The sequence below is a fragment of the Salvia hispanica genome, chromosome 5 (assembly GCF_023119035.1).
Source record: "Salvia hispanica cultivar TCC Black 2014 chromosome 5, UniMelb_Shisp_WGS_1.0, whole genome shotgun sequence".
NCBI classification, from domain to species: Eukaryota; Viridiplantae; Streptophyta; class Magnoliopsida; order Lamiales; family Lamiaceae; genus Salvia; species Salvia hispanica.
The window spans coordinates 31812539-31826211 of record NC_062969.1 but is presented as its reverse complement, the minus strand read 5'-3'; the positions used below and the strand labels follow the sequence as shown (position 1 = coordinate 31826211).

Below are 13673 nucleotides of genomic sequence, written 5' to 3'. Positions count from 1 at the left end.
TTGTCGGGGAGTTTCTGTTCATGATACTCTTCACCTTCTAGAGAGATGTCACTCTCTGATTCCGACTCTTCGCTGGAGGTGTACTCACTATCACTGGCCCCCCTTCTTTGTTTTGGCTCTCGGATCACGATGCTTATGTTGGCTGTACGCTGTTTCTTGCTGCTTTGCTTCTTCTTAGCGGGGTTCTTTCCTTACTGTTTCCTCTCTTGGAGGTACTTGTCCTCAACTTCATCTTCCTTATACTTCTCCTCAGCTGGTGTTAAAGATTCCTTCTAGGTAGTAGGCTTGGCCACCACGCAGGCACTAGTGTCGTCGTCTATCGCCTCATCCTGACCTACTGACTTCGATGCGAGGTCCAGACCCTCAGCCACCTTCTCAGCCTCTTCCTCTTGGTCATTTGGCGTTGGTGGTGTCGTTCTTGTTGCCGATAGGGCGTCCTCCTGACTAGTTTTCAAGGGCTCCTCCCCAGGTTTTGTAGGAGTGGCCCTTTCATCTTCACTATGGATTTCTACTGCATCTACTGCCGTGTTTGCTCCTGCCTTACTGGACGTTCACTTTCCTAGGCATCTCTGTGACACTCTCTTGGGTTTCTGCCTTTCTGCCTTGGGGTTGTTTTACAACACCAATTCCCTCTTGACTGCTTTTGATTTTGACATTGTTGGGGCTATAGTTTCCGGCCCTTCAGGTTGTACTTCGACCTCTTCTTCTGATTCTTTCTCACCCTCCCTTGGTTCTGACTGGGGAGTTGCTGACTTCGGCTCCTCCTCTTCTTCGGTTTGTTTTTCTGCCACCTCGTCTACTGGCTGGTGGACAACACCCTTCGGCTCATTCGCTACTCTAGATGGTTCACCTTCCCCTACTGCCTGAGATGCGAGGTCCAAACCCTCAGCCATCTTGTCAGCGCCCATATCTCTCCTGTTCTCCCCATTTAGAATTGACTGGAAATCATCATCAGTCATCAGCCCTTGCTTCCTAGCCGTCTCGTTCAGATCTATTTCTCCTCTCTCCTCTTCTTGGGGTACGGTATTCGTGACCGGTGTTTCCTCCGATTTGTCATCCCCCTTTCCACTCCCCTTCGCTTCGCCTTCTTACTCTTCCGTCTCTCTCTCCTCCGTTTCTCCCATGTAAGGATCTCGGTAGGAGGAAAGGGGAATTGCGTCAATCGGTTCGATTTGTTGGTGAATTGGGGAAGGGTTGGCGGATTCCAACGATGCGGTTACCGTTGGGGGACGGGGAAGTTGGGACGGTGGTTGGCGGGTTAATGGTGGTCGGAACTTCTGGGGAAGGGGTCGGTATCGCCGACACTCCTCCGATTTGGTTAAATCCTGCCAAAGTTTCCGTCCAGTCTCTGTTCGGATCTTGCTGCTTGAGATAAGTCGCCAGCGCGTCTAATGGGATCATCGCCGGAATTTGTGGCATCGGCACTGGTTGAGATTGCTGCGGACTTGGCGGCCGTGCCTCCATGGTTTTCGAGTCTTCAGAATGTTTCTCGCCGGTGGTAGAGAGTTGCTTGTGGGCCACCTTCTTTTTTCCCATGGTTTGAAAGTGGGGGTTCTCTGTTTCCGGTGGCAGTTTAAGGTGGTTATCGGGGGTGGTTGTTTTTCGGGTGAGAGAATGCAAGTAAGGGTTTTTGAGGTGAAGGGAAATAGACGGTAGGGATTTTTATAGAGGAGTGGGCAGTTAAGGGTTTTGATTGGTTGTACACGGTTGCGGTCGCGACGCTTTGGTGGAAGGCAGTTGAGGGCTCTCACTGCTGATTGGACGTCTCCTGTCACATCTCTGCTCCACGCGCCCTCCCAGTCGTTGTCCTTGCCCTGCAAAGCTGCACCACATGCCAAAATTCAAACCTCCACTTAATATCTCCCTCTAAATTAACTAAAAATGGAAATAAAGTGAGAAAGAGACTCTTAAATATAATTCAGAGGTTCATCAAATTGGTATTCTCGTGGTCAGTACGTACTCCAAATTAATATTTAAGGTCCGAAAATATTTTTGGGATTTTTAATTTTTTCTACTTGCTTCAATTAAAACTAATCACTAAATATTTATAATATTTACATTATTCCTTAGGGTATTTGAAATTCTACTGGTGAATACGCAAAAAACATATAAAGTTGGCCAGGTGGAATTCCAAACCCCTATCCTACTGATCATTAGGCGACATTAAGATGTAGTGGAATTTCTTCCACTACACACATATGTGCATTTTCCCTTTATAATTTTAGCCTATGCCCATTTACGACAAAAGGGTCAGAGTTAGGGATACTCCCTGAAATCTCGACCACTCCATTAGAACGAAGTGCGGTGATGATGTAAGGTCATGTCTATTTTGACTTGAGTTTCCCAGGCATTAGCTTCAGCCTCGACTGGAAGAGTAGTACTTTCTAGCCAACTTGGAGATCCTTTGTCCTCAGATTCTTATCGTACCACATCTTAGTTTTTTCCTTGTACCACATGGCTGAGTCGAATGACTCCAATCTGAGTTCTTCCAGCTCCTGTAGCTGCAGCTTCCTTTCTTCCTCACAGGCTCTAGCATCCATGTTAACTTGCTGAACTGCCTAGTACGCTCGGTGTTCAATTCCCACTGGTAAGTGACAGATCTTTCCAAAAATAATGCGGTACAGGGACATTCCTATAGTTGTCTTGTAGGCTGTTCGGTACGCCCACAGAGCATCTTCCAACCTTGTGCTCCAATCCTTCCTGGAAGGGTTGACTGTCTTCTCCAGGATGCTCTTTATCTTCCTGTTAGAGATCTCCGCTTGCCCGTTGGCTTGCGGGTGGTAGGGGCTAGATAGTCGGTGATGGACCCCGTACTTTTTCATCAAGGCTTCAATGGTACGGTTGCAAAAATGAGTTCCTTGATCGGATATGATTGCCCTTGGTATGCCGAATCGGCTGAATATATGACTCTTGAGGAACTTAGCAACCTCTTTGGATTCACAAGTGCCTGTGGCCTTGGCTTCGATCCACTTTGATACGTAGTCGACTGCCACTAGGATGTAGGAATTCCCGTAAGATGAAGGGAAAGGACCCATGAAATCCATGCCCCAAACGTCGAACACTTCACAAACAATCACTGGGACTTGTGGCATTTCATCTCTTGCGGAGATCCCACCGGTCAGTTGGCAACGGTCACAGCTTTTGCAAAATTCGTATGCATCTCTGTTTAAAGTTGGCCAGTAGAATCCGCTATCCAGCACCTTCCTAGCGGTTTTCCTAGGTCCGAAGTGCCCTCCACATGCCAAAGAGTGGCAGTGTATCAGTACATCTCGTTGCTCCCAGTCAGGAACACACCTCCTTATAACTTGATCGGCTCCTACCTTCCACAGGTATGGGTCGTCCCAGAAATAATACTTTGCTTCACTTTTAATCTTCATCCTCTGAGCCTTTGTAATATTTGGCACTCCTGGAAGCTCTCCTGTTACTAGGTAGTTGGCCAAGTCTGCAAACCAGGGTTCTTGCCCTACCTTCTCTTTACCCTTGGCCGTTGCATCCTGGCCAGTAAGCTTCATTACTTCTTCCCAATCAATTTTCCTTGCGGAAAAGATTACTTCACACAAGTGTTCCTCCGGGAATCGATCTTGCACATCCTCGCTATTTCCCTCTTGCACTATCCTGCTCAAATGGTCTGCTACATTGTTCTCGACTCCCTTCTTGTCTTCCACTTCCCAATCAAATTCTTGCAATAGGAGTACCCATCGGATCAGTCGGGTTTCGATTCCTTCTTTGCAATGAGGTACTTAATGGCCGCATGGTCAGTATAGACGATGACCTTGGATCCTAACAAGTACTGCCTGAACTTCTCGAATGAATACACAACAACCAACATTTCTTTCTCGGTGGTATCATAATTCCGTTGGGCTTGATTCAATGTCTTCGACGCATAGAATATCACGTACCTCTTCCCTTCAATCTTCTGACCCAGTACGGCTCCCACTGCATAGTCACTGGCATCGCACATCACCTCAAAGGGGTGATCCCAGTTAGGAGCCTGGATGATTGGTGCAGATATCAACTTCTCCTTGAGAAGGTTAAAGGCAGCCTTACAATGCTTGTTGAAGACGAATTCCACTTCATTCTGAAGGAGTCTGGTGAGAGGTTGGGCGATCTTGGCGAAGTCCTTGATAAATCTTCGATAAAATCCAGCATGCCCCAGAAAACCTCTTATCCCCTTCTGATCAGTAGGGAAAGGTAGCTTGGATATGACGTCCACCTTGGCTTGATCCACCTGGATCCCTCTTTCTGACACCACGTGCCCTAAGGACGATTCCTTCTGTAACCATAAAATGGCATTTTTCGAAGTTCAAAACCAGACTCTTTGCTTGGCACCTTTCTAGAACGACGTCCAAATGTTGTAAGCACGAGTCGAAAGAGTCTCCGTAGACTGTGAAATCATCCATGAAGATCTCTATGCAATCTTCTATCAAATCTGAGAATATGCTCATCATGCATCGTTGGAATGTACCCGGGGCGTTGCATAAGCCGAAGGGCATGCGTCTGTACGCATAGGTTCCAAACGGGCAGGTAAAGGTGGTCTTATCCTGATCTCTCGGGGTTCACGTAAATTTGGAAGTAACCGCTGTACCCGTCCAAAAAACAGAAGTACTTCCTCCCAGCCAGTCGCTCCAGCATCTGATCGATGAATGGCAAGGGGAAGTGGTCCTTCCTGGTTGTTGTGTTCAGTTTGCGGTAGTCTATACATATTTGCCAATCAGTGACTAGTCTGGTGGGTACTAGCTCAGTTCCTCTCATTCTGAACCACCTGGATCCCTGATTTATTGGGGACCATATGGATGAGACTGACCCACTCGCTATCGGGTACCGAATATATAATTCCTAATGAGCAATTTCAAGATCTCCTTCAGTATCTCCTCTCGCATATTGGGGTTCACCTTCCTCATGCGAATCTCGATATGCCTTGGCTCCTTTCTCCAACCTAATATGGTGCATGCAGACATCTGGACTTATCCCCACCCAATCTGTAAGGCTCCATCCAATCGCTTTTTTGTTTTTACTCAGCACAGTCAGTAACCTTGCCTCTTGTTGTTCAGTCAGCCCGCTATTGATGATCACAGGAAACAAGTCTTCCACCCCGAGGTAGGCATACTTTAGGTTCGCTGGCAACTTCTTTAATTCGACTTGTGGGGGTAGTGTGTCTGTCGGCAGAGGGTTTTTTGCAGAATCCCCCTCTTGCTCTAGTTCAGCATATGAGGTCTCCTCCATACTGGCTGGTAGTAAAGCCCCTGCGGCTCCCGCGACTTCCGACTTCTGACAGAATTCCTTAATTGGTCCTTTGATCTCCTCGTTAGTTAACCCTCGGCTACTGATTAGATCAAACCATGCAGTTGCTTCCACATCAGCATGTGCATACATATCTAAAGCTTGGAGTTTCTCCTGCAATAACTCGGTCTCAAGAAAATCTTGGACTAGGGGGTCAATGACATCAACATAACATAGATTTTCAGAATCTATCGGCTTTTTCATGGATTCATTGATATCAAAAATGAATTTTTCAGCATTAAAGTCAATGCATATTGTCCCCTCAGCCATATCCACGATTGTCTTGGCTATTCTTAAAAATAGTCTCCCTAACAATATCCCGCTAGACTCCCTAGCTTCCGGTTCACTCATTTTAATCACATAAAAATCAGCAGGGTAAGTAAAATCATGCACTCTTACCAACACGTTTTCTAATACACCCTCTGGATTTATACATGACCTATCAGCCAGTTGGATCAACACCCTAGTGTTCGACAGCTTTACCCCCTTAGCCGATTCTAAATGGATAATGGCATAACATTGATAGATGCGCCTAGATCACACATTGCATGCTCGATTTTGAAATCTCCAATTTTTATGGGTAAAGTGAACATACCTGGGTCGGCTCTCGTGGGTGGTAACTTCTCCTGCACAATAGCTGACACTATTCCTTCCAACATGATCTTCCCATCCTCCTGGGCCTTCCCTGCTATGAATTCCTTAATGAACTTTCCCAGCGGGGGTAGTCTCACGGCTTGGAGGAATGGTATGGTAACATCCTGTTAGGTTTGGTATACTGAAAAGCATGTTTCGAGCAAGTTTCGTTCGAATAGAATCTTGCTTGTATACGTAAAACACTACAATCCACTTGTAACCCGATTCAGTTTTATTCGAGCAATTTCGCATGAATAGAATCACTATTATTATTACATTGTGTTTGCTTGTGCAATTATAAGATATTTTACAAACATTTAAATGCATAAGAAGTAAACAAAGCCTAAGTCTTTTGCTTAGTAGACCGGTTGTGGGCGACGTCCACTTTAAGGTAACACGGTCAGTTCTATGCAATGCTTTGCAAAAGAGAAAGAAGAATTTCACAACCTAGATAGGCTTTGGCTACCTATCGTGAAAGGTTGCAATGTCAGTCCGCATATTTCTAAGCCTTACTGAAATAAGATGACATTGGTGTGGTATAGCACTGAACGGATCTAACAAGCAAGACGTGTCTTTATGCTATCTACTGAAAGACTAGGTCTTGATAAAATACTATTTCTTAATCTACATATGTTAGCATTGAGCATACGGTATTGATTACGCACTACTTTGACTTATCAAATGGTGCGGGTTTTTCGCAACCCAATAATCCTGATATATTGGGTAGTGGTGATTAATATCTAGCGGTGCTAGGATTGCTATTATGTTGAAACGTGCACAAGGTGAGTCTCGTTAGATAATGTCCTCAAGAGGAGCTCGAACAAGGTTTTATTATTCGGAGAACTGGCCAGTTGGAGTTTTATTACTCTATGAATAATAAATAAATGTTTCTTGCTAAGTCCACTCTTGGAGTTAATAAGATATTAATTAATTAAGCCCATAGCAGACATTAATTAATTAATGGACATTTATATCTTAAGCGCGGGAAATAAATAATAAACAAAGTAGAAACCCGGATTACTTGTAATTTCGGATTTGGATGGGGAGAGTTCAATATTACTTCTATAGTGGTTGCTCGTAATATTCCAATTAAATCTTGTATTAAATTGTGGGTTCAATTTAATTAGTAAAAAGTTAATTGGTGGAGCCCACATCCAAAACCTTCCATAGATCCCTGTCTTGGCCCAAAATGAACTTAATATAAATAGGAGAATAAAGAAGACAGAATTATTCATTATTTTACAATGAAAATAACGTCCCTCTCTCTCAAAAGAAGGGGACGATTTTTCTTGATTTTCTCCTCCGTGAGAATATCAGCTCCTCCTCTGCGAGGAATTTTTCTGTCTTCTTTATTCGAGTCCTAGTATTTTAATAAGATCAGCGCACCCTGATATCGAGATACAGTTCGGGAACCAGAGAGAAGATCTGTGGTCTTGTATTGAAGATCATCACGTGGAGAAGACGCAAGCAATTGACGATTCTTTGGAGAATTAATATCGGTAATCCTAAACCGTAAAAATCATGTTTTAGGATTTATATGTTCTAAGCATGAATTATCTACGTTCTAGCATGCAATTATCTGTTTAACATGTGAATTGATTAATCGCATAATCGGTCAAATAGATCCGTGTCTGATTTATTTGTTTTGTACAAGTCTTCCGCTGTGCAAGGGGCACCAAACCCCAGCACATCCAGCTTCCCAAAGATTGACAGGAAATCCAAAGGGTTTTCCTTCTTCCTCTTTGTAACAAACCGATAAGGAAACGGTTTCTCCCCCTTTGCTTCTTCAGTAAGCTTTTTCGGATTTTCCTTGGGTGCCTCCTGGGTTCGAGGCTCCGACAGCGGTATTGTTTCTTCAGGATACTTGTTCCCAGGCGGTGCTTCTTTCGTCTTTCCTTCCCTAGTAGGTTCTTTGTCTAGGAAAAATGGCTCCTCCATCTGAGGTAGAGGTCTCTTGACTTCTTCCACTGAGACGATGTCGCTCAGCACCTTTGCTCCACTAGACTCCCCAATTGGTTTTTTGATTCGAGGTCCATTATAGGAAGTTCCGGACCGCAATATGATTTTACTCACATTTTCCTTTTCAGGTACATGGACTGTACACGGGAGTTTCCCTGAGTTCCCCTTCATTTCTTCCATCGAGTTTGCAAGTTGGGCTAATTGCCTGTTCATCATATCCATGTTCGCCCTATGCTCCTTCTGGGCACTTTGCATTCCTTGCATTGCTTCATTATTGGACTTCTAATCACTTTTGATACTTTGCTGCGAAGCGAGCATCTCTCCCATCATATCCTGCATAGACCTCCTCGACCTGTTTGGGTGATGGAACTGATTCGAACCTTGGAGCTGGTTTGCATTGGGGTGGTTGGTTTTGCTGGTAGTTCGTCTTCAGTGCGCTTGTCTTTGATGAAGGGAAAAATTCAGTCAGGAAGGCTGACTTGAACTTGGCCCATGTGTTGATGGAATCGGTTGGTAGGCGCATGAACCAGGTGTTGGTCTCTTCTTTTAGGACAAACGGCAGGGCCTTCAATCTGTAGTCATCTTCGTTTGCCCCTGCTGGTCTCCTCTGTGCCTTACAAATCTTGCAGAACTCATTAAGGAACTCGTGGGGTCCTTCGTAACTCTTCCCATAGTATGTTGGCAAAATTGCAATAACATGGGGTTTAACATCACAGGCTGTTTGGCCTGGGGTGACCACTATAGCCTGCAGGGGAACTCGGTCGGCATGCGCATTCAACGTTGCGAGCTCTGGATCGTCTTCAACTTGATCAGCCATTCTCATTGGTGCTCTTACTGGTTGGGCTAGAAGCTCCGGGAGTTGGTATTCTATGTCTTCTTTCTCCTCGTCGCTACTCGTGCCTAGGTCGGACAGTGCTGTTGACAGGCCAGAACGAGTGGTTACAAGTATCGTTCCTCGGGGAAGTATCCTTGGTCTCCACTGGCCAGGAGCTGAGTTACTTCTCATAAACTAAAATAAAAAAGAAAAGGAAAAATTATGAAATATATACACCAAAATATCACACATAATAACAGATATGAACGCCATCCATCCCCGGCAACGGTGCCATTTTGATAGTGCAGGTTTTCGGTGTTGTGTTAAAGTAAGGGTGCGTCCAACTGATCAGGATGTAAATCCCAACCTAGCTGAGTCGTTGGCACGACGACTGGAACCTGATATCAAATAAATTCCTCAACTTACTTGTACTGGCTAGTATAGTGGAGGTAAGGGTCGAATCCCACAGAGATGGACACGTTTGGATAATTGTGGTGATAATCTGGGAAGTTTTGGTTAGCTACCATGCTTTTGGGGTTGAGTTCTACCTAGGCGTAAAATTAAAGATGGTACTCTCCTGTCTAGTGGACGTGAAAGTGACCGACATGTGGTTGTGTACGTGAAAATAGGGGACAAGGTGTCTCAGAGACATGTGGAAAGTAGACAGTTACTAAATAAGTAAATTTAGAACAACAGGGGATATGTGGTGGCTGGGTGGCAACTCTGAGGGTAAGTAAAGGACAAAACTAAAAAGCAACTAAAAAGCAAAAGTGGTCCTAGAAAAAGTGGATTATGATGTTTTCTTCTTCAACAAGTATTATCAGAAATTATATGAACACAAACTCCATGGATAAACTCAGATTCTCAACTTCAAACACAAGATCCATCAATTAAAAAAAATTTAAACTTGAAGATTAATGGCTAATAACTCTAGATTACTCCTACTGGCTAACATGCAAGGTGGTAATGACAACGCAAAACAAGAAACTCATGCACGAAAACTTAAACTGAGACATGAACTTGAAATTCCAATTAACAAACTCCAGATCTAGCCTACTCGAACGAAGACATGCATAAACACTTAGAAAATAAATGTGATAACTAGATCTAACTTTCCCAGGCAGAATGAAGCAGATTCAAACCAAAGAGAGATGCGTAAAACAAACTTCATAACTAAAACTTTTGGATCTTAACGAAATACTTCAAAAGGCAACAAGATTTAAGTTTGCAACAGATCCAACGAAGAAAGCAAGTAAAGATTAAACTAGGAAAGCGATTAAAGATTGTTTATGCAACTCCGGGCGATGAAACTACTACTGCTACGAGACAAACTGGCTGGAACGGTGGATGATGACCATGGTTGTGGCGAGGAACGAGAAGAATGTGGACAATGCTGAAGGAACTGATCTTCGAGAGAGAATTCTAACTACGTGTAGGGGTTGGACTCTGAACTCCGAACTCTTTTTCTCTCTCCAAGTGGCTTCTTTTATAGGGAGGCTTGCCCTTACTTTTAGGGTAGACTTCCTTCGCGAAATGACTCTCATGCCCTTGTTTACGGTTGATCATCCCAGCAATCCTTCTTCTCCATCTCGAGCCTTCTCTCTGGCATGCATCCTGGTCAGTATTGCACCCTTCTAACGCTCTTTTCACCTGAGTTGTCCGACCCGTCTCCTAATGACTTGCCTACTAACCCTTTTATCCTGCACACTTAAGCAACTTCTTTGCGGATAATACATGTAAATCACGACATACTGACCAGTAACCAAAGCTTAGAATACGACTTATCAGCTATGCTATCTCTTGTATACTTGTAAGTAGTTGTAATCCAATCCTAAAAAATAATGCATCAGTATGCGTGCAATGTGTTCTACTTTTATATAATGTGTATTAGTTTTATAATAAAATGTGAGTGAAAAAGTTAGTGGAATGCGGGGTTTATTAGTCTTGATAAAATATTTAGCCGGAACTCCTAAAGTGAAACTAAAAAATAATAAATCGAGACTTTTGAAGTGGGACAAAGGAAGTGCACAAGAAAAAATGAGGAGTGTTCGTCTCATATACACCGACGCAGCCACCCTAACGTTTCTTAGCTTTCTTCATGCATGTTGTGACTGGACAAACAGCCATATTCTAGCAACTAGGATAAGAACCATACGACTTTATTTAGGTAACCTTCACAGTCACCTTTTCATTTTTCTTTTTACTAAAGTTAGGTAAAAATTAAATAATTAAATAATAAAAGATGTACTTCGACAACCATAATAAAACAAAGCGATCAATGATTAGAGTCACAATTGTCATTTGTCACCATCCAAACTAAATTACGGAAGGATTAAGAAAAGAGAAGACATTCGTGTAAATGTTATAGAGGTTCGAGTGAGAATCAATATTTATATTGAGAATGTAAAATACGAGGGCCATAACTTAAATTGAGAATGCATGATTATTTTTTAATCATTTAATCGTAAAATTATATGATGGATGCATCATCTTGTTGGATAACGTAGTAATTGGGGTCGAATAATACGAGATGGGTCTATTTTCCAATTTTTAAAAATAATTCTAGGCGAATTCAATGGCTTTATACTTTTATTGTAATTTCCTAATGCTATCATAAAAATGTTACAAGAACCCTAATATTATAAAATTAAACTGAACATTTCTTATTCGGCATAAATATTTATTCACTTTTGTTCTGTTAATTGAATGAAGAGAGAATTATATAATTTTTAATGATAATTCTATTAGATATTGAAAAGGAAAAATGCATTAAATAGAATGAGATGGAAAGAGTATATTATAATCGGATTCTTCAAGAGCAAGGCATCATGGATAATTGCTGAGTATTATCGTTGGTTGGAATCTATTGATTGAAATAAAGGCATACTCCCCCTAAAAAATCCAACCCAAAGAAAATGGTATATTTGAGCTGTGAGGATGCTATACATCTCAATCATTCAAAATCATGGTTCCCTCTAAACAAGGTAGGCCTTTTTCTTTATCGCCAAGTGGCCACTGTTAGTGTTCTACAAATAAAAATTTGTACCAGTAGACATTGGGCATATAACGATACTACTAATTTATTCGACCATAAAAGAATAAATAAAATACCTATTTTAGGTTATTAATAACTATGAGATGTAGCAACATTTGCATAGAATCTTTGGGCCGGACTGCTCCTTAGGTACTTCATTCTTAATTCGTGTCCTTCCCTTATTGATAAATCATAATTAATGAATTAGTAATTAATTTGGTGGGACCGAGGGAGTAATTAAAAAACTTATTTATAGATTGTTGCACTCCGATAACAAAATTTTGTATCTTAGTTATGGATAATTAGATCATAACTACGAATCATTACTCCTTCGTCATAAATTACTATATATAATTATGAATTACTTTTAAACTTCAATAACGCGCCAACCGCGCGGCACAAGTATATGTGAAACTCCAATTACTTCAATTAAATGAATTATAAATCTTATCTTGATTTGATTTGATTTGTTTTGAGTGGGATTCTCGAAAACACCAACTGTAAGCAATGAAATACTAAAATTTTTAGTTCACCTTGTTCATGCATTACTCGACCCCATCCCATAAAAATATGTTTATTTAAAATAGTATGAGAATTGATGCACAATTTTTAAAATGAGAGAAATAAAGAAAATAATAATTAAAATAGTATTAATTGATACTAGGACACATATTATTATTAGTGTTTAATCAATTATAATGGTGGATCATAATATATAAGCCATGTGCGGATCTACCTTAGGGGAGGGTGGGGCATTTGCCCCTCATATTTTTCCACGTACATATATATTATTCAATATAAATATAGTTCTTTTAATCCCTCACTAAGCGCCTCTCCTCAAAATTTTAAAATTTCTTCATATATAAATTTGCCCCCCTCCTTACTAATTCCTAGCTCTGACCTTGTTATAAGTTGTAAATAAATTGATGTAAACAAATTGACGTATGTGGGTAATGACTTGGGGGAAAATTCCTTATATAGAAATGCACATATTTTTTTGGGATGAATATAAATGGAAAGTGCACATATTTTTATGGGATATGGAGGGAGTATATAATATTGAGATGATAATTATTTAAATTAAAAATTATAGTAATTTGTTATTTTATAAAATTTCAAAACAAAATAGTAAATCATAAAGTTTCTCTATTTTGTAGTTATCTAATTATTTTATCCGGGTATAAAACGATTTTGATTAAAAAAAAAAAATCAATCAACATTGTTTGAAAATTATAAGTGGTTATTATTTTTTTTCCATTTCGTTTGATTCACTAATTAAGATAATGTACTTATCCTATGTTGCTAGATTAGGTCATAATGTTTTGTTGGCATGTGTCAAGCCTCAGCTATTAGATCGTAGAACATGATTCACCAATAATCAAGGTGGAATTAAACTCTATAAGACACGCATGCACAATTCTAAGAAGTAGGAATCTTTTGGCATCTAGAAATAACAAGTTTGGATTATGTTGCCATGTCCTAATCTTATTATTCCAAAGAAAGGAGAATATGTGTAGTTTAGTAGCTACAACTCGATTGGTCTTAATCATTTATAGATTATTTATGTTGGTTAAAGAGACATTAGATAATAGAGTGTTGTGTTTTAATATGCGCATTTAGAATAACACGGATAAAATGAACCCATAGAATGCAATTAGTATGCAAAAGTAAAATAAAAAACTCATTGATTGAAAACGTATGGTTTAAAAAATCCTATTACACGCTAGAAGTAATCCAATAAAATAGCCACGTATTGCCGTAGTAAATCCATATTCTTTAATGAGAAATATCATATGTAGACAAAAATTCTCCTGGTGAAGGGTGTAGATGATCAATCTTGTTCAATCCATTGTTCTGCATTCTTAAGAAAAATATTTAATTTTCAGGGTATTTTTTCTATTCAAAGTGACATGAATCTCCTAAAAATATGCGAAATGGAGTTATATAGGAGCG

The 13673-nt window shown here is 40.9% G+C and overlaps 1 protein-coding gene across 1 annotated transcript; it reads right to left on the bottom strand.

Annotated features, from left to right (window-relative positions):
* Positions 1-272: 272 nt before the first annotated feature.
* Positions 273-959, bottom strand: LOC125189846 (triadin-like). The gene is made up of 2 exons (XM_048087074.1): positions 619-959; positions 273-543 (listed from the first exon to the last, which is right to left on the bottom strand). Exons 1-2 carry the CDS (start codon positions 957-959, stop codon positions 273-275), a joined length of 612 nt encoding a protein of 203 aa, XP_047943031.1.
* Between the last annotated feature and the right edge of the window lie 12714 nt (positions 960-13673).